General features: G+C 35.7%; 1 protein-coding gene across 3 annotated transcripts in view; it reads right to left on the reverse strand.

The window, feature by feature from the left end:
• LOC127450729 (ADAMTS-like protein 3) overlaps positions 1–26,971 on the reverse strand; it is a 283,685-nt gene that overhangs the window by 131,269 nt on the left and 125,445 nt on the right. For all 3 annotated transcript variants that reach the window (XR_007899028.1, XR_007899027.1, XM_051715045.1), the window contains exons 4-6: positions 8,931–9,058; positions 6,126–6,171; positions 1,401–1,637 (exon numbers count right to left, since the gene is read on the reverse strand). Coding sequence is in view for 1 of the 3 variants with exons in the window: in XM_051715045.1 (XP_051571005.1) it covers positions 1,401–1,637; positions 6,126–6,171; positions 8,931–9,058 (411 nt within the window). In the remaining 2 variants the exon portion in view is untranslated. The remainder of the gene's footprint in view (positions 1–1,400; positions 1,638–6,125; positions 6,172–8,930; positions 9,059–26,971) is intronic.

A 26,971-nucleotide genomic window follows, 5' to 3' on the forward strand; every position in this document is an offset into this window, starting at 1 on the left:
AGGAACATTACTTTAGTGTGAACTTTCAACAGTTTGAAGAGAATATTGCTGAGCACGTAAATTTAATTCAATATACACTCACTGATCACTTTATTAGGTACACATATACACCTACTTATTCATGCAATTATCTAATTAGCCAATCGTGTTGCAGCAGTACAATGCATAAAATCATATACGGGTCAGGAGCTTTGGTTAATGTTCACATCAACCATCAGAATGGGGAAAAAATGTGATCTCAGTGATTTTGACCGTGGCACGATTTTTGGTGCCAGACTGGCTGTAAAATAATAGGCTGGTTTGAGTATTTCTGTAACTGCTGATCTCCTGGGATTTTCACACACAACAATCTCTAGAGTTTACTCAGAATGGTGTAAAAAACAAAAAAACATCCAATGAGTGGCAGTTCTGTGGACATAAATGCCTTGTTGATGAGAGAGGTCAAAGGAGAATGGCCAAACTGGTTCGAGCTGACAGAAAGGCTATGGTAACTCAGATAACCACTCTACTTGTAGTGAGTAGAATAGCTTCTCAGAATGCACAACATATCGAACCTTGAGGCAGATGGGCTACAAAAGCAGAAGACCATGTCGGGCACTTTATTAGGACCATAGCGTTCCTAATAAAGAGCTCAGTGAGTTTATTTATAGCTTAGCTGAATAACAAAACATCTGGTTTCATAGCACAAATTTTAAAGGTAACTCTATTGCCCTCTTGAATACTAAGGTTTGTTACCACCACAGTAACAAAAGAACACACATTAAGAATGTTCAACCGGACCGCACGTTGGATATGTGTTGGCTCACGTTTGCATTCGTGTTAAAGCAATATCACACAAGCAAGAATACTGTTACGTCTGTATATCAGCACGGCTGAGCTTCAGCAGATAACAGCCGTGCTGACATATACAGAAAAAACAGCATGATTGCATGTGGGATATTGCTTTTATACAACAGTTCATCAGACAAGTGAATAAATAAGAAAAAAAAAAAAATCTCCTGTGTGTGAAACTACTTTCCTATGCCACGGATTCAAGATCTTGCTAAGAAACAGCCAATGCTGCTGTTGCTGCTTTGAAAGATGTACCCAAACCTCATTCGTTAATAATCGAAAGCGTCACTTTAGTACTTGTTACGATGGCTAGGGTTGTTTCTAACAAGTTTCAATGTCACAAATCAGCAACTTTAGTAAACATGACTTCACATTGCTGTTCATGTGCATATACCTAGAAATAATGATACTTTTGACTCCACTTGAAGGCCACCTCATTGACAGCAAAAGCAGTGAGATAAGAGGAAATTATGGGAGGGATCAAGCTTGATTTGAACTTGCACCTCCCAAACGAGCAGCACAGTGCAATGTGTTATACCACTTCTATTGAAGCATTCATTGACATTCACCTGACAGATGCCGCTGATGCACATATCTAGTGAATCTGCTTTACACCGGGTGCCGTCCAACACTTTGGGTGCCAGTTCCACCACCAGGCTTTTCCCCCGAGCCTGGCATCTGAGGGCACAGGGTGAAATAGGGTCGTATGTCACCGGTATCCACTCATAGGTTTGTCCCTGGTACTTAATGTCATTATGGGCGGAGCATTGCTGAGCCCTGAAGTCACCTAACTCTGGAGGACAGTCCTGATTGGAAGAGAGAAGCAGTTAGTTTAAAATCGATTACACTAATATTTAAGGTGCATCTCAATCAGTTTCCTAGTTCAGTAGTCAGGGCACTGGTCAGGGAGTCAGCTTTTTCTAGGGCTGTCCCAATCGCAAAATCGTTCAAGGGAGCATCTTTTCTCACTATGTTTCCTTACTGGAAATATCGTCAGGTCTTCTGAAGTTTCTCAAGTCGTTAGAGGATAAACGCAAGCATAAATATATGATGTCAAAGTCTTTTATTCTCTTTAAAAGAGAAAGATCTTTCATCCATAATGTTCATGAAAGGAAAACAATTTTAAATAACATTTTAAATATTAGAGTTGTTAGAAAAAGATTAAAAATACACTCCAAGACATATGGAACTAGGGAGTTGATTAAGACACACAGTTAGTGTAATAAAATTGTGTGACAGTGTTGTTCTTCTGTTTTTTTTTATTTTTTTTTTTATTTTTTATTCTGACATCCGCAAAATGTATAGTCACTTAAATTTCTCTACCAATTATTAAATAAATAAAACCTGTTTTTGATTCATAACTTGCCATTGATTGATTTCAAGCAACATATCTAAAAAAATAAAAAATATTATTTTACTAAATTTGTTTTTGATTTTAGCAATGAGATCCAGTCAAACTTAAAAAAAAAAAAAAAGGAAACTATTAAAGGTATCTGTGACAATAATACAATAATACAGACATTTAATAAGCCCAAAAGTAACAGTTGACCTGTGAATGTCACTGTAAATACTATTTTCTACAGCTACAAAGTAAAACAGTAAGATTAAATCTGATCGCATGTATAACATTGTAAAGAGCACATGACCAAGAGCATTAATTTATGGTGACAGTGTAACTGAATTGTGGCAAACCTCCACGTTTCAAAAAACAATATTTGCCATGCCATCTCCCATGCACTGAAGAAAGCCAACATTTTTGAACTCATTTAATAATTTAATCTGCTCAGAAATGCCCACGTGCAAAAATCATCAGTGCTAATATGACTGTGATTGACAGTTCATTGTTAGGGTCACAAATATGGCAGATTACAAGAACAACATAACAATGAACCTCGTCAAAAACAATCATAATGCCTGAGAGGAAAGACCATGCATCAGTTCTCACCATTTTGATGGAAATTGAATAAATATTATGCTAGGATTGATTCCCAGCTGGCTCTGATTGGAATCATGGGTGCATGAGGACTGTGAATCCAGATGAAACCACTTCAATAGTAGAAAAAAAAAAAAAAAAACACTGGCTTTTGATTAAAATGGTCATTGAGACACATGAGTTATCTAATAGCTCTTCAAAATGAGTTTGTTGAGTAGTTTGGGAACCAGGGATAGAGTCATTAGGAATGTATTGATTCTGGTTCTGCTTAAAACTGTACTTCACAATTCCAGTTCTTTAACGATTATATTAACAATTTTTTTACCTAGTTTTGAGACGTTTGACCGAGGAGTTTGAGACTGATTTATTAAAAAGAGCCAGCTCATAAGATTATTTGTTTACAAATCAGTCTGCACTGGTTGCACATCTATCACTGAAACAATAAGACTCATATAGAACAATTTGTTAATAATTCAGAAATCATTTACAGTAAACACAGTCAGAGTTTTTCAGTGCAGTGTTATGACTGTGTCAGCATAGGAATACAGATGTTCAAAAAAACATTAACAGAACCAAATGCCAGGAAAATCATTCAGTTATATCTGAAGGAATTGGTTCATGCTATTTCCTTCCAGATATTAACAATGTAAAGTTTTATATTGGAAGCAAAAATATGTTGACACTTAATCCATTCTTAAAAACGAATGAATATCATTGCACAGATAAGAAAATATAAAACCAGGCATCTTCATTTCCCAAGTTCACACAGGTGATCCAGCATAGCACCCACAAGTGTAGTTCATTAACTATGAACATGTTACTCTAACATTTGAAAATCAGACATTTGATAAAGTGTCCAAAACATTTTGTCTTATTTTATATACGTATATATAGCATATAAGATATACTGTATATTTAAAAAAAAAAAAAAAATAAAAAAAAAAATAAACAAAACAAAAAAATGCCCCTTGGTTTAATATTTTGTTATCCAATAATGACATTCATTTATTTTTTAGTATGGCTAAAGTGCCCAAATACATTTTTGGGGCCACTGTATATTGCATGCTTCCCTTTCCAATGTAGAACAGTAGTGGTGTGCTATTTTGAACACAGCTTTGCTTAAGTGTCACTCTCACTGTACTGCCACTGGACTAAATCAAATCTAAGACCCTGCTTACACCTGGTATTAAGATGTGTTTGGGTGATCCCAACACAAGTAGTCAGCGCTAAATACAGGTGTAAACGGGGTGCAAAATGTTTTGTGATCGGATCACAAAAACCATATGGACACCATTTCCACTATTACGATGTGTCTCTGATGATCGGATCACATGTGGTCAGGTGAGACACATCGATGTTTCCACCTGGTCACTTAAATGCAACTCCAGTGACCACTTGTGTTCGGATTTGGAGGGGAGGGTCTCTGTTTCATGACGACATACGTAAATCACTATGTCAATGTGTTACTGCGTGATATTAAAGCTCAACAAAGTCAGAATGCAGATGCAGTTGAAATTTAATCTTAGCACAAACACAACATGTCAAGTAGATTAATCAGTTATTTTAGTGGATTACCAGTATTAAAATGAGCTTCAGGTGTTCGTGCTCATTGGTATTGATATCAGAAGCACAAAAGTAGATTCGTGAAGCTCTCGTAATTGTGTATATATCTGCTTTTTTAAATTTTCCAATCGGACGGTTATTTCCTTTTAAAGCCGCTTGTAATCAGCAATTGACAGGTTGATTGACAGGTGCTGAGCAGTGCTTCACTGCTGCCAGGACGCATAAAGGACAGATTAGCGTTTACAGGATGGATTAGCATTTAAACCTCAAATGCGATGTGGACACATGCTTTTTTGACCACATTCGTATGTGGTTTTTGTGATCCGATCACAAAGCGTTTTAGACCCCGTTTAGACCTGTATTTAGCACTGACCACATGTGATCGGATCACCCAAAATGCATCTTAATACCAGGTGGAAATGGGGTCATACGGAGGTAGTGACCACATCACATTTGAGGTGCACCACCCCTCACCTGTTAATCAACCGATGCGCTAAAACAAGAGTTTAAACTTTGTTGGTTTAAAAAAAAAAACATCTGATTGAAAAATTTGAAAGTGCATGCATATACAAGCATAAGAACTTCACACATGGATCTTCTTCAGTTTTTCTGCAATCAACATCCATTGACACAGATGCAAAATACATAAATCTGAAGCTCAGTTAATTCAGGTACTCCACTAAAATAACAAATAATTCTGCTCGAAATGTTGTGTTTGTGCTGAGATTACATTTCAACTGCATCTGGGAGAAAAAGTGCGCTAGTTTTGTTCATGCTTTCCTTTTATTTTCTGACTTTTTCATGGTGAGTGACCAGGGGTAAACAGCGATGTGTTTTGCCTGACCACATGTGATCAGATCACCCGAGACGCATCTGAAAGGGATAGTGCACCTAAAAATTAAAATTCTCTCATCATTTACTCAACTTCATGCCATCCCAGAAGTTTATGACTTTCTTTCTTCTGCTGAACACAAAGATTTTTTAGAAAAATATTTCAGCTCTGTAGGTCCTCACAATACAAGTTAATGGATACAGAAATTTTGTAGCTCCAAAAGCACATAAAGGCACCATAAAAGTAATACATAAGACTCCAGTGGTTAAATCCATATATACAAAAGCAAACGATAAGGACTGCTGAGAAACAGATCAATGTTTTAGTCCTTTTGTACTATAAAACTCCACTTTCATTTTTACATTCTTCTTCTTTTGTTTTTGCCGATTTGCATTCTTTGTACATATTGCCACCTACTGGGCAGGGAGGAGAATTTATAGTGAAAAAGGATTTAAATATTGATCTTTTTCTCACCCACACCTATCATATCGCTTCTGAAGATATAGATTTAACCACTGGAGTCTTATGGATTACTTTTATGGTGCCTTTATGTGCTTTTTGGAGCTTTACAATTTTGGTCACCATTCACTTACATTGTGAGGACCTACAGAGCAGAAATATTCTTATAAGAATCTTAATTTGTGTTCAGGAGAAGAAAGAAAGTCTTAACATCTGGGATGGAATGAGGGTGAGTAAATGATGAGAGAAATTTCATTATTGATTGAACTACCCCCCCCCCCTAAAGCTGCAGACTTTATTCTCATTTTCTACGCCGCGTTTGAAGGCAAGTCTGCAGAATTCTGCATAATGGATTTAAACATGGTAAAATGTGATGAACAGACCTGAAAGTACTGCACTCTTATTGGAAGCAGAATTTCATGAGAGACAGACATCCTGATTTCAAGGAAATCTACGGAGCTTAAAGCAGAGCCACATAATCATAACATATCAGTGAGTTTGACTCACTGTGTTGCTGCACGTTCTGTAGCGGATGTTTCTGCCCTCACAGTTCCTGTAAAGCAAACACAATCAACACAAAACAACAAAAATCAGAAATAAACAAAGCCTTTTCTTCTTTGTGGCACAGCTGCTCCAATTTTTGTCTCAATATTGCACTAACAAGGAGAATGTGAACATTCAAATGTCATTAGCAAGCATCCTACTCTTCATCCCTGCTGAAATCATCTGTAGATCTGCTGCTGCTAAATGATTCTTAAAATGTTTACTTGTTTGTTGAGGTTGTTTGTCTGTTTACGTATTTGTGAAAGAACAATAAAATGGATGCATGTTATCCATTTATCAAAAGATTATCTTAACAAAAAGTTTCATTACTCTCCTGTGTGAAATATTTTTCAGATAGTAACAACAATATTGAAAACCCTGTACAAACCAGAATAAAAAAAAGGACATGATTTGTCTCACATGTGCCTGACTACCAAAAGCATTTGAGATTATCTTGCGTACTTACGTGTGGGAAAATATTTGTGACATTTTCAGTCATTACTGTGTTACAAATAAAACTAAAGAGGTATCCTTTAAGAATTCTTACATATTATATCCTGTGAAAGATACATTAGAACGATTTCTTCTGGACAAATATTACAGTTGTTCATTTCGTAAATTGAAAAGGAAACTTTTGTCTACTGTATTTGTTTTTTTTTTTCTTCTTCACCTTCCTTATGGCGTGAGATTTCTCAATTTCCGAGTATGAAAATTAATTCAGTCCACAATATCTAAACAGTTTTACTTCATTGTTATAAATATGACATTTCAAAAAGAAAAATCTACATTATTGATTTGTTTTTGTTACTAATTATTATATTCACCAGAAAAAGTGGAGTTATTTAAAACCCAATTTTGCCCATTTCCAAACAGCCCTTGTTATTTATTTCGAGTCTATAACATTTTTGTTTTTGATGACCTTTTATTTCATTTTTTGATTATTGCATATCTTTCTCCAGGTATTTTAGAGCTCCTTGGTTCGCACCAACCAAACAAACTGAACTTGGATGTCAAATGAACTTAGTGTGCACCTAAAGAGCTAGTGTGAAAGCACCATCCATCTCTTAGCAAGCAACGTTTTAGGCCAAAACCATAAATGTCTGTTATTTCTACTCCAGTGCTCTTGAACAGGTGCTCTGGTCTGCGTGCAAGCAATATTGCATGGATGCTACGATTCAGAATGAGTGTCTTTGTTCGCTGACCACATAATCAACTGTGGAATCACTTCCAGATCTTCCTGTAATCAGCTGAATGCAATTACAAAACAACCTGACCCGATGCTGGAGCGCTCTTCTAAAGTGCTATAGACAATAAACAAAAGAGGAAAGGGGGCGGCTCATAGAAATCTTCATAACGTTCTGTTTAATTCAGACATTACCTGCACAACACATTTTGGTATGGATGGAAATTAATTAAAGGTCAAAATGGGTACTTGTGCCTCGGTTATTAATATAAAAAAAAATAAAATAAAAAAAAAACATTTATTGAGTAATATGAGAATGTGATTTGTATAAACACCCCATACCATGTGTCAAACAAACTCAAGCACCCTGTTAACTGAAAAGCCACTACGGCAATGACGAAAGCTTGAAAAAATTTACATGTAATCATTTCGCAGAGTCTCTTATTCAAAGTGAATTATCAAACCAATCTCCATCATGTCAGAAACTTGTATTATTCTAGGAAAGGAACTCCTCACACAGGAAGCATTTAAATGCAAATCAAATAGTCCAGTTTTGCATAGGGTCCATAGAAGCATTTCCAATGAGACCCCAATTTGCCCTTTTTTTAAATTTTTTTTTAGTTGGAACAAACTGGTCAGTTAGCTCTAAATGAGTATCGCAATTTAAATGATGTGTGACTTCCACATTTTTCATGTGTAGCTTTAGCATCTACCCTAAATATATAAATAAATGAATAATATACTGTAGTTAATAATAAGTTATAGTTAGCCACAAAACATGACCAAAAAAAACAAAACAAAAAAAAAAACACAGTACATATTACAATATTGTTATGGTTAAAGGTGAGATAATTTTCATTTTTAAATACTGAAATAGTTGTAATTTTTAAATATTAAAATATTTTCTCCAGAAATATTTAAAATATTGAGGGGTACCCCCATTAAACATTTAAGACATCCCTTTATATTTTAAATCATGTAAATTATGCATAATTAATAATGTACGTATTAACTTTATTATTAATCAAACATTCAATTAAATGCACATAACACACAAATAAATAAAAAACTCTTAACCTTTATAGGAAGACAGAGAGAAACAGAAATGGAGAGGTGAGAAAAAGACACACTGTTCAACCGCTGTCAACTCCAACTCAAAAGTGTCTGTCAACTCCAAAGTATGTGATGTCAGTGACATCACAATGACCGATTTCGTCATGCTGACATGTTAGTTACAACTGAAATAAACTGCTGTGCACTGTCAATATTATGTAACAAAAGAGACATGTTACAATTATTTTACAGTGCTCTTGTCAATGGAAAGAGCTATAACAAAAGCCTATCCAAAAGACCTGTTAACAAACCACTTTTGTGAAATGTTGGCTTAAAAAAGTGTGCTCTGACTATGTTTCTTTAAAATTAAAGTATCTTGTTTTTATATTTTGTCATAAAATTCATACAATTTTAAGTGTGACCTGAGTGCCCAAATAATTTTGAGAACTACTGTAGGCTAAGGGTTTGGCTTATGGATGTTACAATGATGTGAATGCATGCATGTGTGTATATTTATGTATGTGCTCACTCACCCTCCGTTAAGACACCTGCGTAAAGAATAGGATGCTCCGCCCCCACAGGTACGAGAACAGTCACTCCACGTTCCCCAGGCATCCCAGCCCGTGTCCCGGTCCTCATCTGAGCGTGTAGTTCTTGAGGACTGCAAAAACACACACACACACACACACACACACACACATGTTGGTGCAGCTATCATTATGAGGACTCTCCATAGACATAATGATTTTTATACTGTACGAACTATAGATTCTATCCCCTAACCCTAACCCTAACCCTACCCCTAAACCTAACCCATACAAAACACTTTCTGCATTTTTACATTTTCAATAAAACATCGTTTAGTATGTTTTTTAAGCGATTTGAATTATGGGGACACTAGAAATGTCCTCATAAAACACATTTATAGCATAATACCCTTGTAATTACCAGTTTGTAACCTATAAAAAATTTCCTCGTAAACCACTTAAACCTGCTCCCCCCCCCCCCCCCCCCCACACACACACACACACACATACTTATTGAGAGGTGATTTAAAGTAGCCATGAGGAATGCAATTTTGCTTGATCTTTTGAGATAAAAGTTCAACGTACAATGAAAATATACTGGAACTGTCCTCCCCAGTCCAAAAAGAGCATTTAGTGAAACTTAGATGCAAAAACAGCTCATTGTTTTACATCAGTAATCCAAAAAATTTATATATTAGCACCCACACTTACACAACAATCACACCTATTTGATATTCAGAAACTTTGCCCGCCCAGTCATGGTGGAGTAATACAAAAAAAAAAAAAAAAAGAAAAAAAAAGCAGGATAGATACTATTATTCCTAAATACCGAAATAATTTAATACAGTATATAAAAGTAACGTGTAAAAGTCTGTCTGGCTGTTTCTGGTTGTGTGTAGCACCTGCACTCTGCATATCCTTCTGAAGGATCCCAAAGTTAGCAAAGAGTGGCTGAAGTTGATATTTAACATGGTCCCTGATCATTTCAGTCTGATCTTAACTTCATTTTTCAGTGCAAACAGTTCTGTGAATCTGTTACAATGTAGAATCCAGACTTTGGAAAGGCTGTTATTAAAGGGTGGGGCAGTTACAAATTGGACCTGAAAGCAAACCCATAGCTCTACAGAAAAATACAACCTAGTCTCAGTTTTACATGCCCCGTTCTACATTTCACCACAGCTTCCTGGTGAAATCTACACTAGAGGTGCTACAAAAACTGTTTTATTCACTTTCACTTAAATCATGAGTACAACGGCTGAATATGGCTTAATAGATACTTAGTTTTCACTCTGTTACTTGCACACAGTTGCACCATGTTATGATATCTAAATACATTTACTCTAACACATAATTTAAAAAACAATACATTTTAACACTTCTATGACAGACACACCTACATTTACATGGTAGTTCACCTGATAGAGTGTTAAACTTTGGACTCGGAGGACCACGGCTCGAGACCAGTCAAGCACAAAAGACGAAAGACACGTGAGACGAAAGTGTCAGAAGCAAAACGAAATTCCATGGTTGCTTCAGAAAATATGCTTTTATGTCGCATTTGCCACAAGAACACTATCGGTTATGTTTAGGTGTTGGTTTAGGGTAAGGATATCTGTTTTGTTTACCTCTAATTTATCTTTTAGGACACTATTTTTTAGGTTTAGGTTAAAGTTTTAGGTTAGGGAGGTAAGTTTTACTCATTAAAACTCTTTAACACTTTACTCATAAAAATCTTGTCTGATTACAACATCATTTCACGGGGAAACTGCAGCCAAACGTGTAATAAAGCATGTCACTTTGGTTTGCAAAAATGTTGCCATGGTCATGTAAATTTCATGAGATCAGGCTGGAAAAATATGTATTTGGAAAAAAGGCAACAGGGTAAAAGTTGAAATTGTTTGAACTTTGAGCACCACTTTTTAACGCTTGCGAAGCGCAGCGAGGTGCCGGGGGTAATGCTGATGCTTCCATCCAGAGGCTCACATTAAGTGGACCCCAGTGAAGTATTTGAAAAAAATTATAATACAACCCCCTTTAATGAGTGGCGATGCTCTACCGTGAATGAGAGAAAGATAAGAAAAAAGAAATTAGGAAAACATGAAAGTACTAACTAAGGTTTTGCCCTTAAAGATAAAACTGATCCTCTCAAAATTGGGAATGTTATTGCTGGACAAATATTTTATTCAAGAAAAAAAAAAAAAAAGAAAGAAAAAACACTAATTTATCCTTCAGTATTATTTATGTTTGGTCACCCACGTATCCATTGAGCTCCTACACTATTCCCAACCAGCAAATCCCTCTTGGACACAGGCTACATGCTGACCTTGAACATTAGCTGGGCTTCCAGCATTCCAGAATAATTTTGCTTGATTTTTTTACCCACTCAAACTCCTGTGTGTTGATATAACTTATAGAGCAAAATTTACTTCACGTCTAGCTTTGACCCCTTTTTATTAACTGTCAAAATCAGTTGGAGCTCACATTTACCAATAACTCTGATATGCAAGCAGACAAGCAGCCATTACAATTATAAAATCATCCCCCATTATCTAATGTCTGGTAAATTCTGTCTGGTCACTATGCTACAGTATATGTATAGTGTGCAATTATGCATTTTTTTTTATTTCTTATTTTTATTTTTTTATTCATGGAATACCCAGATGACCTTCTACGTATTCCAAAATGTTCCATGTACAACCAGAGCGCATAGCATGAGATACTGTATTGCACAATGCAATGTGCTAGATGTAGGCTAATGGGGCCTAAACGCCATTGGTTCTCATGTGTGTCATAAACACAACGGGTCAGTTCAATTATGCAGAATGAAATGGAAATTTTAGAACTGCAGCAGAAGGGACGATTTTTAGTGAATAACAACCTAAATTTCAGTATGTTCCTCACACAGAGTCATTGTTTCGCTTCAGAAGATAAAGTTTCATGCATTTCAGGATGTCATTTTCCTGCCTGTATTTGTATAGTTCACTACTGTATTCATTATCAAATGACATAATGTTAATATACTAACCAGGAACTACAAAAATCAGCTTTTCACTTAAAATGTATTGTTAATTACTGTAGTAACAAAAGAAAGCCACATGCCAACTTAAATGTAAAACTTCTGGGATCGCCGATTATTGCTTTTCATCATAATTAAAAAGATAAAAATTGTTTACTGTAAAAGTAAGTGTATTTTCTTGTTGTTTTACCATTAATTTTAAGGAAAAATCATACTTTTTACATCTAAAAAAACATAATTTTGGCAATATTTTACTTTAAAATTATATGTTTTGTCTTGTAAAATGTATAATCACCATTTATGGTAAGGTTAAACAATTAATAGTTTTTCCTTAGCATTTTTATATTTTTTTCCTTTAAAATTACAAATATATGTATACGCTATTAGGAACACCTATACACCCAATTATTTATGCAATTATCTATTCAGCCAATCGTGTGTCAGCAGTGCAGTGCATAAAAACATGCAGATATGGGTCAGCAGCTTTGGTTAATGTACATATCAACATGAATGTGAAAAAAAAAAATTATCTCAGTGATTTCGACCGTGACATGATTGTTGGTGCTAGACGGGCTGGTTTGAGTATTTCTGTAACTGCTGATCTCCTGGGATTTTCAAGAACAACAATCTCTAGAGTTTAAATAAAATGGTGTGAAAAACAAAAAACAACCAATGAGTGGCAGTTCTGCGGACGGAAACGCTTAATGATGAGAGACGTCAACAGAGAATGGCCAGACTGGTTCGAGCTGACAGAAAGTCTACGGTAACTCGGTTAACCAGAATAGTATCTCAGAATGCACAGCACATCGAACCTTGAGGTGGATGGGCTACAACAGCAGAAGACCATGTTGGGTTTTACTTCTGTCAGCCAAGAACAGAAAGCTGAGGCTGCAGTGGGCACAGGCTCACTAAAACTGGATGGTTGAAGACTGGAAAAATGTAGCCTGGTCTGATAAATCTCGATTTTTCTGCTGAGGCACACAGATGGTAGGATCAGCATTTGGCGTCAAGGGCATGAAACCATGGTCCCAACCTGCCTTGTGTCAACATTTAAGGCTGTTGGTTGTGGTTTAATGGTGTAGGGAATGTTTTCTTGGCACACTTTGGGCCCGTTAATACCAATCAATCATTGCTTGAATGCCACAGCCTATTTGAATATTGTTGCTGACCTTATCCATCCCTTCATGGCCACAATTTACCCATCTTCTAATGGCTACTTCCAGTATGATAATAAACCATGTCACAAAACAAACTGGTTTCATGAACATGACAGTGAGTTCACTGTTCTTCAGTGGCCTTCACAGTCACCAGATCTGAATCCAAAAGAACACCTTTAGGATGTGGTAGGATGGGAGATTTGCAGCATAAAAGTGCAGATGACAAATCTGCAGAAGTTGCATGATGCAATCATGTCAACATGGACCGGAATCTCAAAAGGAATGTTTCCAATATCTTGTGGAATCCATGCCATGAAGAACTGAGGCTGTTCTGAGAGCAAAGGGAAGCCCTACCCAGTATAAGTATAGTGTTCCTAATAAAGTGCTCAGTGAGAGTATATATATATATATATATATATATATATATATATATATATATATATATATATATGTATATATATATATAGCAAACAAATCGTATGGACTAATTTTATGATATCGTTTATAGAGCTTGACAGTCATGACAGTCATTGTATGGAAAAGAGCAAAATTTTACTTGTGTGTTTCACCGAATAGAAAACTGTTAGAGTAACATACATTAGGTGGGTAAATAATGACGGAATTTAAATTTTTTGGTGGATTATTCCTTTCAAACACATCTAAAAGTATTAGAACACATCAAAATTTTCTTTTGAAAAAAAAAAAAAAACAAGGTTCTTCTGAGGAATAATGTGTTAATCTGCTATGGGAAAAGCCAGTTTCTTGCTACATTCTACAAATTCTTGCTCATTTTAATTTGAAAAATGCAACATTTCCGCCTATGTAGGTCTATTTCTGTGAATGTCTGCGTGTGTGTGTTGTTAATTACAAGGGTATTATGCTATAAATGTGGTTTGAGGACATTTCTAGTGTCCCAATAATTAAAATTGCTTAAAAAAACCATACTAAACTATGTTTTTTTGAAAATGTAAATGTACGTTTTTTGGTGAGGGTTAGGTTTAGGCGTAGGGGTAGGGGTAGGCGATAGAATCTATAGTTCGTACAGTATAAAAATCATTATGTCTATGGAGAGTCCTCATAAGGATAGCCGCACCAACATGTGTGTGTGTGTGTGTGTGTGTGTGTGTGTGTGTGTGTGTGTGTGTGTGTAGATTGTGTCTTAATTTCATATGTTGGACGGCAGTCCTATTTATATAGTCCATCAGTTGTTGCCTTTGAAAACAGGCCAGCGGTGGTGGGCTTTGACTAGCTGGCCTCACAGCATTTATGGGTTGTCAGCTTCTACATTGATCTAAAAGAGATCTGCTTCTCTGAAGACTACATTTTCCAGTCACAAGGAATGTTGTAAATTGGTCTTAGATTAGATTTTAAATCCCTATTGTTTTAAAAGTTACAGTTGCTGGTTCTTCATATAAAAGACTTCCTGATGGGCGTCAAACCTCAATGGTTTTGTTGTTAAGTTCATTTGACCTGCTGATTTTCTAGTTGGGACGTACAGCTAAAGATTATGAGCTGAACATTAATATACTTTTCAGCACAAATGCACAAACACGCACACATCTTAAAGTTACCATTATTTCCCAACTGCACAGACCAGTTTGAGACCTTACATCTGGCAGGCCTGGTTAGGACACAGTGTTAAAGGAATTGTTCACCCAAAATTTAAATTCTGTCATCATTATTTTCTGTTTCAAACCCGTATGACTTGGATAGTACCTCATTTCAATGCAAATTCTCGAGTGAACATGCCACTGTGAACAAGCTTCTCTCGTAGCACTCATGAACGTGCAACAGAAACCAATATTTTCACTTTTGTATAAACAAACCACTATATTAATTGAAACATCTTCTTTAGTGTTCCGCATAAGAAATACACTGGTTTTGAACTATATGAATATACATTTTTGGGTGAACTATTCCTTTAAACACTGCCTGGCATCCAATCCCTCTGAAGACATTGGTTGAAGGTGACTGATATATGAGCCTCATGTATCAGTTCCAGATTTGTCAATGGAATATACACTACCGTTCAAAAGTTTGGGGTCACTTGCCTGAAAAGTTTCTCATGATTTTAAAAATCTTTTGATCTGAAGGCGTATGCTTAAATGTTTGAAATTAGTTTTGTAGAAAAAATATAATTGTGCCAACATATTCATATATTTAATTACAAATCTAAAATTTTATTTAAAAAAAATAGTTTTTGAAATGGATGACTTGGACCGAATAATTAAGAAAAGCAGCCACTAAGTGCCCAGCATATTGATGGAAACTCCTTAAATACTGTTTAAAAAGCATCCCAGGGTGATACCTCAAGAAGTTGGTTGAGAAAATGCCAAGAGTACATTTCTTCAAAATCTCAGCAAAGTGTGGCCACTTTGAAGATGCTAAAATATAACATAGTTTTGATTTATTTTGAATTATTTTAGTCACAACATAATTCCCATAGTTCCATTTATGTTATTCTATAGTTGTGATGACTTTACTATTATTCTAAAATATGAGAAAAATAAAAAATAAAGAATGAGTAAGTGACCCTAAACTTTTGAACGGTAGTGTAAATATTTTTCATTAATGAATAATTTTCTGGTGGCATTTTTAGTCGACATTTCATAAAATAAGTGTCTCATTCAATTTAAGCATCTTATTTGCCATCATTAAATAGTATTTTGTATATAAAATCAGTATCATTTTAGTTATCGGCCACCCTGCTCTCGGTATCGCCATCGACCCATAAAATTACCTATATCAGTCAACCTCTAGTGTAGACATTCTCTTTCTCAGAGATCAAGGGTCAGGCTGGTGGTACAGCCAGATGATTGAAACCAAAAGGAACAAGAGAAACAAGATAAGAGAGGGACCATGCAACAAATGTGACACAGAAAACCCACAATCTTCAAGAGTACCCATTAAACAAACCTCTAGTTAACCCATGAAAATCTGTGAAAATAAGAGAAGATGGTAAACTCCCTTGGCAGCTGTAAACAGACATGCTGTTCAGCAGGGTATTATGACTGAGCTCTCTGATGGCTACAAAGGAGGGTACTGAGGTGTCAATTAACTATATTAGCAAATGAAGCTCACCACACCACACTGGCAACAGAGAAAAGTCAAGCACCTCTCTCAAGATTCTCAAAGATTTCCAGCACACAGTCACACTTTTTCATGAGCTTTAGGTTTGTTGTCAACAAATATTGGTGCAGAGCAGGCATTAAACCAATAAATTCACAATCCATTTTATTTCTATAATCGGGCATATTAAAAAAAAAAAAAAAAAGAATGGTAGGACTTGATTCAGTCCATCGAGAATTGATTGAATTGTGAAGAGTGGACATCATATGGGCTAACAGAATGGGGTCAGGTGGTTGATGAGGAAGGGTTGAAAAATAAAAGGACTTAGTGACTTCAGCCAAAAAGTAAGACCGTTTCAGAGACGGAGCAAGTTATTACATTTTAATGAAACATTGTGAAGATTTCTTTGGAAAAATGTGCACTAATGAATCATGCACAATAAAACCAGGAACGTGCATTAAGAAAGTAAACAGGGCCAGATGTTGATATTAATACGTATCTAGATTTTTTTATATTCAGGTGCACTACACCCCCTCTTTAATGCCAGATGTAGTCTATTTTATTATTAAATACTTAAAATGATTTTGGACTTGGTGTTTTAATGAAGTGATATACGGTAGAGACAATAAAACCAATCGTGCATTTTACCAGACAAAAGTTGCGTAACAAAAACAATGCCGTTTCAATACATATTGAACATCCTGCAAGCAACGGCACTGTGTAGGATTTATTTTTGTCATTCTTCGTATTATTTTCTGTGTCCAACGTAACTGCCTGCAGCCATTCAGAAATTTGAGCATTGATTATTTATTCTGCATTGTTTTAATGAAGTAAAAATTGCCAGGTTAACTCTGAATCTGAAGGCTGTGTTTCTCAATCATTACAACAATGATTGTTAATTAATTAATAATAATTTTCTTTATTCATCACACATTTGCACATACACAGTGAAATTCTTCTTTTTCACATATCCCAGCTAGGCTGGGGTCAGATGGAGCAGATGGGGTCAAGGGCCTTGCTCAAGGGCCCAACAGTGGCATCTTGGCAGTGCTGGGGCTTGAACCCCTGACCTTCTGATCAGTAACCCAGAGCCTTAACCGCTGAGCTACCACTGCCCCTGTTAGATAGATAATATCTGTGTGAGACTAAATGGGGTTAAATATACACTAAAACATATTTTGGAATATTTAGGGGTGCTTGCTTACAGTACATACTAAGAGTATTACATTTCTGTGCATAGCTCATCCTGCATCGTTTAGGCTACCTCAAATCATGTGGATTGCTGAGAGGTGTACTGTTAGTTTTCTAAGCAATCAGAATTCTGCTTTTCACCTGGCAGACAATAAAATGGGCAACAAAAATCCCATAGACGTACACTAACTGAGCACTTTTTAAGGAACACTATGGTATTAATAAAGTGCCTGACGTAGTCTTCTGCTGTTGTAGCCCATCCGCCTCAAAGTCTGACATTTTGTGCATTCTGAGATGCTATTCTGCTCACTACAATTGTACAGAGTGGTTATCTGAGTTACCGTAGCCTTTATGTCAGCTCAAACCAGTCTGACTAATCTTTTTTCACCTCTCTCATCAACAAGGCATTTCCGTCCATATAACTGCCACTGTAGATGTTTTTTGTTTGTGGTACCATTCTGAGTAAACTCTAAAGACTGTTGTGTGTGAAAATCCCAGGAGATCAGCAGTTACAGAAATACTCAAACCAGCCCATCTGGCACCAACAACTGTGCCACGGTCGAAATCACTGAGATCACATTTTTTTCCCCATTCTGATTGTTGATGTGAACATTAACTGAAGCTCCTGACCCATATCTGCATGATTTTATGCATTGCACTGCTGCCACACAATTGGCTGATTAGATAATTGCATAAATAAGTAGATGTACAGGTGTACCTAATAAAGTTCTCAGTGAGTGTACATTGAAAGAGGACCTGAGCAATATCTAGAGATATGTAAGTTGCAGCCACCCAGAACACCTTAGCAACATGGGGGTGAGTTTTGCACAGGTAAGCAGCATTCACATTTCCTTCAGAAAACATACAAATCCTGTTTATATCAATATATATATATATATATATATATATATATATATATATATATATATATATATATATATATATATATTACCCTAAACACTACAGGTGTTACTAAAGAAAATTGCAAAAAACAAAGCAAAAAAAAAAAAAAAAACAAGTGTAAGGGGTAGACTGCTGGTAGTCAATAAATCTTATTCAATCTACCATATTCTTTTTCTTAACACAATGTATTTTTACATTTTGTGATCTGAATTGGGAATTAAATCTCCTGTGCAGTGCATTTCATAGCAACAGCATAGGAAATGTTTGTATATTTATTTTGTGGTTGTCTCTGAGATTAATATTAGTGCAGTTTACTAAGAGTCAAAGCTCTGGGCCCACTGGAATTGGAGTGTTAAGATTTTGGCCACTGCACTACCAACCTCTTGCCAATATGTTTTAACTTTACTGCATCCCCTCATAGAATACAAAAATGTAGTTTCTTCTAGGCCACATCTGAAATATTTCTCCTCTACTTCAGGATTATAACTATGTGGTTTTTATTAGGGCCGGATTTACTTCTTATTATGACATAGACAAGAGTGATTTTTAGATATACTGTATTTACTGATAGTGATGAACAATGGTTCTAAAACCTAAAGAGTTGCTATGTAGGCAGCATTTTAAGGCATAACAGGCACACTCCCAACACTCCCGGTCCTAAGATACCTTCTTTTGGCTAAATTCTAATGCAGTATTACATGTGTCCTTTGCACAGAATTGTGACAAGCTAAGTGAAAAACTCTATCTAAGATGGTGGACGAAGCAAGAGAAATGTAGGGCTGTGTCTCAGGGACGGATATACCGGTGTGGCATGGGGTGGCAAATGCCACCCAAAGAAAAAAGTATTTCCACCCCATCTGCCACCCCAGCAGAGTATCCAAATTTATTTAATATAAATGTAAGTATATCATCGTTGATTTTGACATTGTGTAGGGGTTTATTTATGTCAAACTGCCTAAACTCTCACCGACCTACACACTACTACAGACCCATTGATTGATTACAGCAGCAACCAGACACATGATTGTTTACAGCAGCAGCCAATCACAGCATCGACCAATTGCCTACCTACTATTGCAGTGCGTGTACAGGGTTTGTGCTCTCGTGGGTTGAAGAGCTTATTTCCTCAACAACAAAAAAAGAGGTAAAATATGAATTTATCAGTTGTTTCCAAGTATTCACTGAATGATTATTAGATACATCGCTGTCATTTATGGATTGAGACGGGTGAGACGTGTTCTCACCACTTTTTGAAATAGCTTTTGTCAGGTATGTGTATAATCCAGATGAAACATCTCCAGTTCTTGAGTTGGAGTTTCTATTTAATCAGTGTTTGTTTTGACTGGTGATCCAGCGCTGGAATTTGTTATTTTAAATGTTATGATAAGTGTTCATTGCGGCTGTTATCAGTGTTGTTTAGTGTCAGCAGTTTTGCCGCAGCCCATGCTCTTTTCCGTGTCCCCTGTTGTGATGGCCTTCTTGACCGTATTGTTTGTGTGTATGTAATGTGTGTGTGTGTGTGTGTGTGTTTGTGTGTGTTGTCTTTTTCTATTTCTCTGTCTCTCCCTCTCTCTTAATCACTCTCAGGTGTGTTGTAACCAGGTGAGCTGATTGCTGATGGGGCGCACTGGTGCGCAGTGTGTTGTTCGTGAACTGTCATCTCGGTCATAGGTGCTCAGGCGCATTCCGGGTTTCCGCTGATGGAGTGGAGAGTTTGTGGTTGTCACTGTCTGAATTTCAGAGTTCGCTGTTCTTTCATATACAGAACTGTCAATAAATGTGTCTGTGTTTCCGCTACTCTCATCTCCTTGCATATTTTATTGCATTTTATTTTTAAAGCGTAACACCCATTCACTGAAGTACAGATTCAATCTTGTTTTATTAAAATAAAAAGTTATATTTGGGCAAATTAGAATCCAAAACCTATAAAAATGAAAGGAAAAATTTACCACTAGATCAATCAGTCATGTTCTTAATCAAAGTGCTGTGTATTCATCTACTGATTAACAAAATACCAAGACTGATAGTTGCAGATGTAGAAATGAAATTATCATTTTATGTGAAATATTTATTTGGGTGCTTGAATCTGTCATTAAGAATGACTGTTGATCAAAACAGATAATTTAAAAGAATCTTTTACTGTGCATAACATAATTAATATTTATGAGTTTTGCAGCATTACCCCCCACAGTACAATTCTCTGTACAGTTTATTTTTATTTAGACCTAACTTTGTGTCAGTTTCCGCTTTCAAACTGATTATTCCAGCTGTTACAAAGGTGACAGGCCTACAGGACTTTATTAGCAGAATAACATGGGATATGCATTTTCCATCCATGGGTACACCTAACAAAGGTGGTGAAGTTTAGTCCAGATTGCAAGTTATATATTTGAAGCATAGGAACATTTAGAATTTGTTGACGTGTTTAAGGCAATTAAGGCAGGTTCTCTGGAGATAGAATTTTTTTTATTTTTTTTTTTATGTTGGCAAATAAGTATCAAAATGGCTACTATGTGGTTCCTGTGGAAATGCAGCTGTATCACAAATTCATGGACATTTATAATTTGATAATGACTCCAATTAATGAACTAGTACTTGTTGCAATGAAGCTTGGTACCTTAATCCATAATAACTACGTATAGGTGCTTGGTTTAGATTTGCCACCCCTCATAGTCTGCATGCCACCTCCTTGCCACCCCATAAAAATAAAAAAAAGTCTAGATCCGCCCCTGCTGTGTCTAGATTAGAAGGTATCACCCCGGCAGCCAAAATCTCACAACAGTCTAATTTGCTGTTACTAAGGTTAGGTTTAATGTTAGATTTACTGGTAGGGTTAAGGTTAGAGTTAGGTTTGGGGTGGGGATAGGTGTTTCTGTGGGAGTCCGAATAAACACAATAAACACAGTGTGTGGCCATCACATGCAGCTAAGTGTTACCTTCAAGACCTGCAAAATTTAGACTATAAATATACTTATAGTTCATCCAACAATAAAATGTATATATATATATATATATATATATATATATATATATATATATATATATATATATATATATATATATATATATATACACTTTATAATGTAACACTTTATAATATAAGTATAGTCAATACTATACTATAAGTATAGTCAATTTGTTAACATTAGTCAATGCATTAGGTTTCATGAACTAAAAATTAACTGTATTTTTACAGTATTTATTTTAGATCATGTTAGTTTATAAAATACAGTTGTTCATTGTAAGTTAATTAAGAATGAACTATTATTAACATATATCTTTTAATTTTTAAAAGGAATTAGTATATGTTGAAATTAACATTAACCAATAATAATACATTCTGTAAAATAATTGTTCATTGTTAGTTCATGTTAGTTAGTTCACCATTAGTTAACTAGTTAACTAATGTTAACAAATACAACCTTATTGTAAAGTGTTAAAAACAAGAAAAGTTCAGTCTCATTAAAAGAGTACTATTTAGGGGAGCCTGGGTAGCTCAGCAAGTATTGACACTGACTACCACCCCTGGAGTCGTGAGTTCAAATCCAGGGTGTGCTGAGTGACTACAGCCAGGTCTCCTAAGCAACCAAATTGGCCTGGTTGCTAGGGAGGGTAGAGTCACATGGGGTAACCTCCTCATGGTTGCAATTAGGGGTTCTCCCTCTCAATGGGGCGTGTGGTAAGTTGTGTGTGGATCACGGAGAGTAGCATGAGTCTCCACTGTGTCATGCACAGCAAGCCACATGATAAGATGTATGGATTGATGGTCTCAGAAGCAGAGGCAACTGAGACTTGTCCTCCAACACCCAGTTTGAGGTGAGTAACCGCGCCACCACAAGGACCTACTAAGTAGTGTTCGATTTTAGTCAGGATGTGTCAGTGTTGTGTATGGTAGAGGTGAGAGAGTGAGGATCCAAACGCAGAACTTTTAATTATAAACAAACAGAAGAGAACAAATCGCTACATACAAAAAGAAGAGAACAAATCGCTACATACAAACATATGTAGCAACATGGACCAACAAATGAACCAGGAACAAGAGGGCATATATACACAAGGGTTAACAAGATGATGAGAAACACCTATGATTCAATTACGGCAAGGAACTGAAGACAGAGAAAATGGAGGGAAACAAAGGAAATTTCAAAATAAGGGTCCTTGAAAATGTCAAATTAAGAGTCCTTGGGCAGCAAATATACAGAACTAATCTGTTAATAATTAGTCATATCTACAGTATATTTTTGTTAATGGCAAATGGAAGTATAAAGTGTCATCTATATATTATTAGTTTATTAGTGGCTTAAGGAGATAGTAGTTTGGTGCTGCCAGTAAGGTTAATTAAAAAAAATTATAATTTGAAAAAAATTTTATCAGAGAAGCCATCCTTTGTCATGTATGAAGAACCTTTTGTTAATGAATTACGTTTTACATTTACATTACATTATTTTGTAGTAATTTGTAATGCATGCATGCTCTGTTGTGATACATTACCAGTTGAATTAACCTGAACACCGACAGTGCCCCTAAATATTGCTAAGCACAACACCCCCCAATCAAAATTTAGTTTGAATAATTTGCTTGTGCATCATCTAAAATTAAAATGAGTAATCAATGTGTATTCAATTTTTTATTTTGCTGTCTGATACAACAGTGGTCTTGGACTTCAGTATCAGCTTGGATGCAGCATCATGCATATCCAAACAATGCCTTTTTAAAATGATCTTTTCACAGGCATATTTCCTGTAAAACCGCTTTTTCTAGACCACTGATTTGTAACCAAAATCATTTCAAACCTATTTTTCAAAAGTGCCAATCATTTTATTTATCATTGAGTGCATACATTTACAAACCTCTTTATATATTCAAATAAAAAATAAGAGATCATCTTTTTAATTTACTGTTGTATTGCCCTTTGGAACTTACATAACAGATATCCCACAAGACAAAATAATAATCAACCACAACTCACCCTGTTTAAAAGTTAACATCCCCTTGTTTCTTAATATAGTGTGTTGCCTCAGTGCATCTTTGCCCCTTTTGTAATAGTTGTGTAATAGTTGTGTGTGTTTGAGTGCCTCAATTGTCCTAAGTGGACAAGCCATTGTTGGAAAGAACTAAAATGTGCAGAGGATGCTGGGAAACAAAAGAACGTGCTTTACCTCGAGGACATTTTTTAAGTGGGCCGTCTCACTGCTCAGGAAAAAGCAGGGACTCATGAATTTTTTACAGGGTTGGGAGGGTTACTTTTGAAATGTATTCCACTACAGATTACAGAATACATGCTGTAAAATGTAATTTGTAATGTATTCCGTTAGATTACTCAAGGTCAGTAACGTATTCTAAATACTTTGGATTACTTCTTCAGCAGTGGTAGATTTTTTCACTTGTTTTGACTATAAAAACTCTGCCAGTACAGTAAGACAAAATACACATGTTAAAAATACATTCTCTGAAAAACATAAATATCTTATGCAGTGTTGTTTCTAAAACTGTACATATTTTTATTTTTACTTTATCACAAATAATAGCCTATTCTGTTATATTTCTCACAAAAAGCACCATGGTAATACACTTGTTTATTTATTTATTTTTCAGACATGGTCTGTGATAACCCCATGTTTATGACATGTCATAGTAAAACCATGGTATTTTTTAAAGTACCTTGGAGTACCATGGCATTACCCTGGTGACGTGGTGCATTGTGCGAAGGCGCAATGAGAAAGTGCGAGCGCGAGGCAATCGACTATGTTCCGCGAATGCTACAGGGTCCTTGAATAACATATAACATGCAAGGAAGGGCAGCCAGTGGAGTTTCTGGTGCCCCATTAGGGTATAATGTTGCCCCCCTAGGGAGTTGGTGCCCTATGCAGACTGCGTAATCTGCGTATAGGGAGTTGCGGTTCTGTGGTAGCTTAATGGTATTTTTCTGAAAATGATTAGTCTAATGGCTGATTAGTTTCAACAAAACTAAATTGGCTTTGGCTGAACCTATCAGCTCCTTCAGTTTACGTCAATATTCTATAAAAGATGAATTTACTTTATATCACTGAAAGCGACATGACCACTCCCATTATAATTAATAAATCTGTCAACACTAGTGGTACACGATGTTGGAAATGTGGTAACAATTCAGTATTATTCTTTTGATGAACTTATAACACAATACATGGAGTGGACTTTTTATCTGACCTGTTACTCATCTGAGGTAATGGCACTTCGATGTTCCTTTAAGGGCACTCATGCGGGAGGGGATGCCACTCGAAAGCTCATTCAAAACTAAAGTGAGAAAATGAATCTTTTCTCAGAGGGCCCTTCCACAAGACTGTTAGCGAAGCGTACATTCATACAGTAACGCCATGTTTCCTTCAGAGTACCCACTTCAAGGGCTCTGCAGTTCAGAGTGAGTATAGGGAGGATCACTTCCGATTGGAATCCGCCCCCTATCTGCTGTAGCACACACTCTTAAAGGCACCTCCGGTTAATTTTCTTTAATACGCCCGCAATTTACAAAGAAATCTCATAATAACCCATTATTACTGTTATTGTGAGATTAAGATGACATTTTAATTTTGTTTTATTCAACTATTTTAATTTAATTATCCAAATTTCTCCCCTTTTTCTGGAGAGACTAAAAGGGCACCTTTAGATTTGTGAACGAAAGGGGCAGGGTTGCACCCCTGCTGCCCCTTTCTGTGCACGTCATTGATTCTACTCATTCTTTAATGATTGTCTACTTGCACCCAAATGAACCCCTGCCAAGTATCTTAAAAGGTTTATTCCTTTTTTGCATTTGTCTAATATTCTCTATGTGAGGAACATTTCAGTTTCTAATCCATCCACATCCCCAAAAACCTAATCACTGAAACTTGTTCTAATGCTTGATCATAAAGTTGTAATGTAATTTTGGCAGTTGTCTTCTTCTTTGAGAAAAATATCACTTGCGTTGTTTTAACAAAATGTCGGAAACCCCAATTATTTGCCCACTTTTCCACTTCTTTAACTGCAATCTGCATGTTTCTCTCCACATATGGAACATTCTGTAATTTCTTTTCCACAAAGCACCATCATCTGCATTTAAAGATTTCCCTATCCCTTGTCCAAACTTAGAGAGAGAAAAAAATAATTTATCATAATATTGAACAGGAATTGCTTTTGTGGTTCTTTATGAACGTTGACCAGAGGTAGCTCTTTGTCAGTCTGATCAATAAATTATAATTATACAATAAATTGTGGTCATTTAAATTGTTATTAAAATGATAAAAAAAGATAGAGAAATGCATTAATGGGATTAGTGAATGTTCAATCACAGACTTTTTTTTTTCTATTGAAGACGTTTTTCCATGTCATTTAACACTGTAATTGCACTGTTCCTGGAATAGAAAGTAATGCAATACCATCACCTTTTGGGCTACTATGTGTATTTTTATTGTATACAGTCTTCTTATTGTGTGTATACTGTATATTGTATATAATTTTTATTGGACATAGTCTTCTTATTTTGTGTATAATGTATATTGTATAATATTAGATGTATATTGTACGTTGTGTTGTGTAACAAGATGTGTAAACTGTGTTATGTGTAAATCAGATGTTTATTGTTATTGTCATACTGCTATGTTGCTTGACTCAGATATTGTACAAACTTAGTTAATGTGTTATTACAAACCTACACCTAAAGTCTGTAAAATAGTTAATGTACATTTTCATGTAATTAAAGTCCCATTTACAGCCCTGTTTCAAAATTGTTCAATTTTCCCAACGTCAGAGGCCAATTATGTAGGCCATTTGTACCCTAATGAGATGGTGAAGTATTGGACTTGAAGGGAACAGATTTGTATATTTATCTTATCTTTGAAATACTTCAGGGGGCTGATCAAAATATGAACATGTTAGAATCTGCCAGAAACATTTTTCAGACCTTATTTTTGGGAGTTTGTAAAGCAGCAGCCTTATCTGTTTTGATACAAACAGACCCTTATATTGCTTTACTCATCTGTAAGTTGCTTTGGATAAAATGCATGCAAATCTGAACAAAGTTGCATGCATCAAACCAAATGACTGTCAGTTTAAGGATATTTTTATTATAATAATATATAAGTATGTGATGCAAAGTAATAAGTAGATTTCATATAAATGATAATAATTTTATTTATTTTCTATCTTTTATCACATTTATATTTTGCTATTATGCATTTATTTATATGTTATATTTGGGTAGAGTTTTTAAATTTAAGCATCTCTTTTCTCATTCTAGTTATGCATTACACTGACAATATAACATAATTTAATTTTGCCATGCGGTAGATGAACAAAAGAGTGTAATGCAATAAATTATTTTTTTAAAATATATTTATAAGTTCATTGCACAAGTTGGCCAAGAAAAACACATAACATATAGGGGATAACAGGAACAATAGCTATGTGCTTTAAAAATGGCGGATGCAGACGTCACGTTCATTGAGACGAATGAGTGAAGGGAAGTAATTAGGGCAGATGCTGACACAATTCACTGAGCCATGTTACATAATATGTGTTAGCGAAACTGAACACGAATCAATCCACTGCAACACGCGAATGACGTGTGATGTCTGCCTAGACGCTTCACAGACACACATGGTTTACGTGATGTAAACCTACATCTCATCTGCATCTTGAATTTAATGGAATACATGGTAGAATCTTTAAAAAATCAAGACGTTGAGTGACACGTT

Source organism: Myxocyprinus asiaticus, chromosome 2, assembly GCF_019703515.2.
Source record: "Myxocyprinus asiaticus isolate MX2 ecotype Aquarium Trade chromosome 2, UBuf_Myxa_2, whole genome shotgun sequence".
NCBI classification, from domain to species: Eukaryota; Metazoa; Chordata; class Actinopteri; order Cypriniformes; family Catostomidae; genus Myxocyprinus; species Myxocyprinus asiaticus.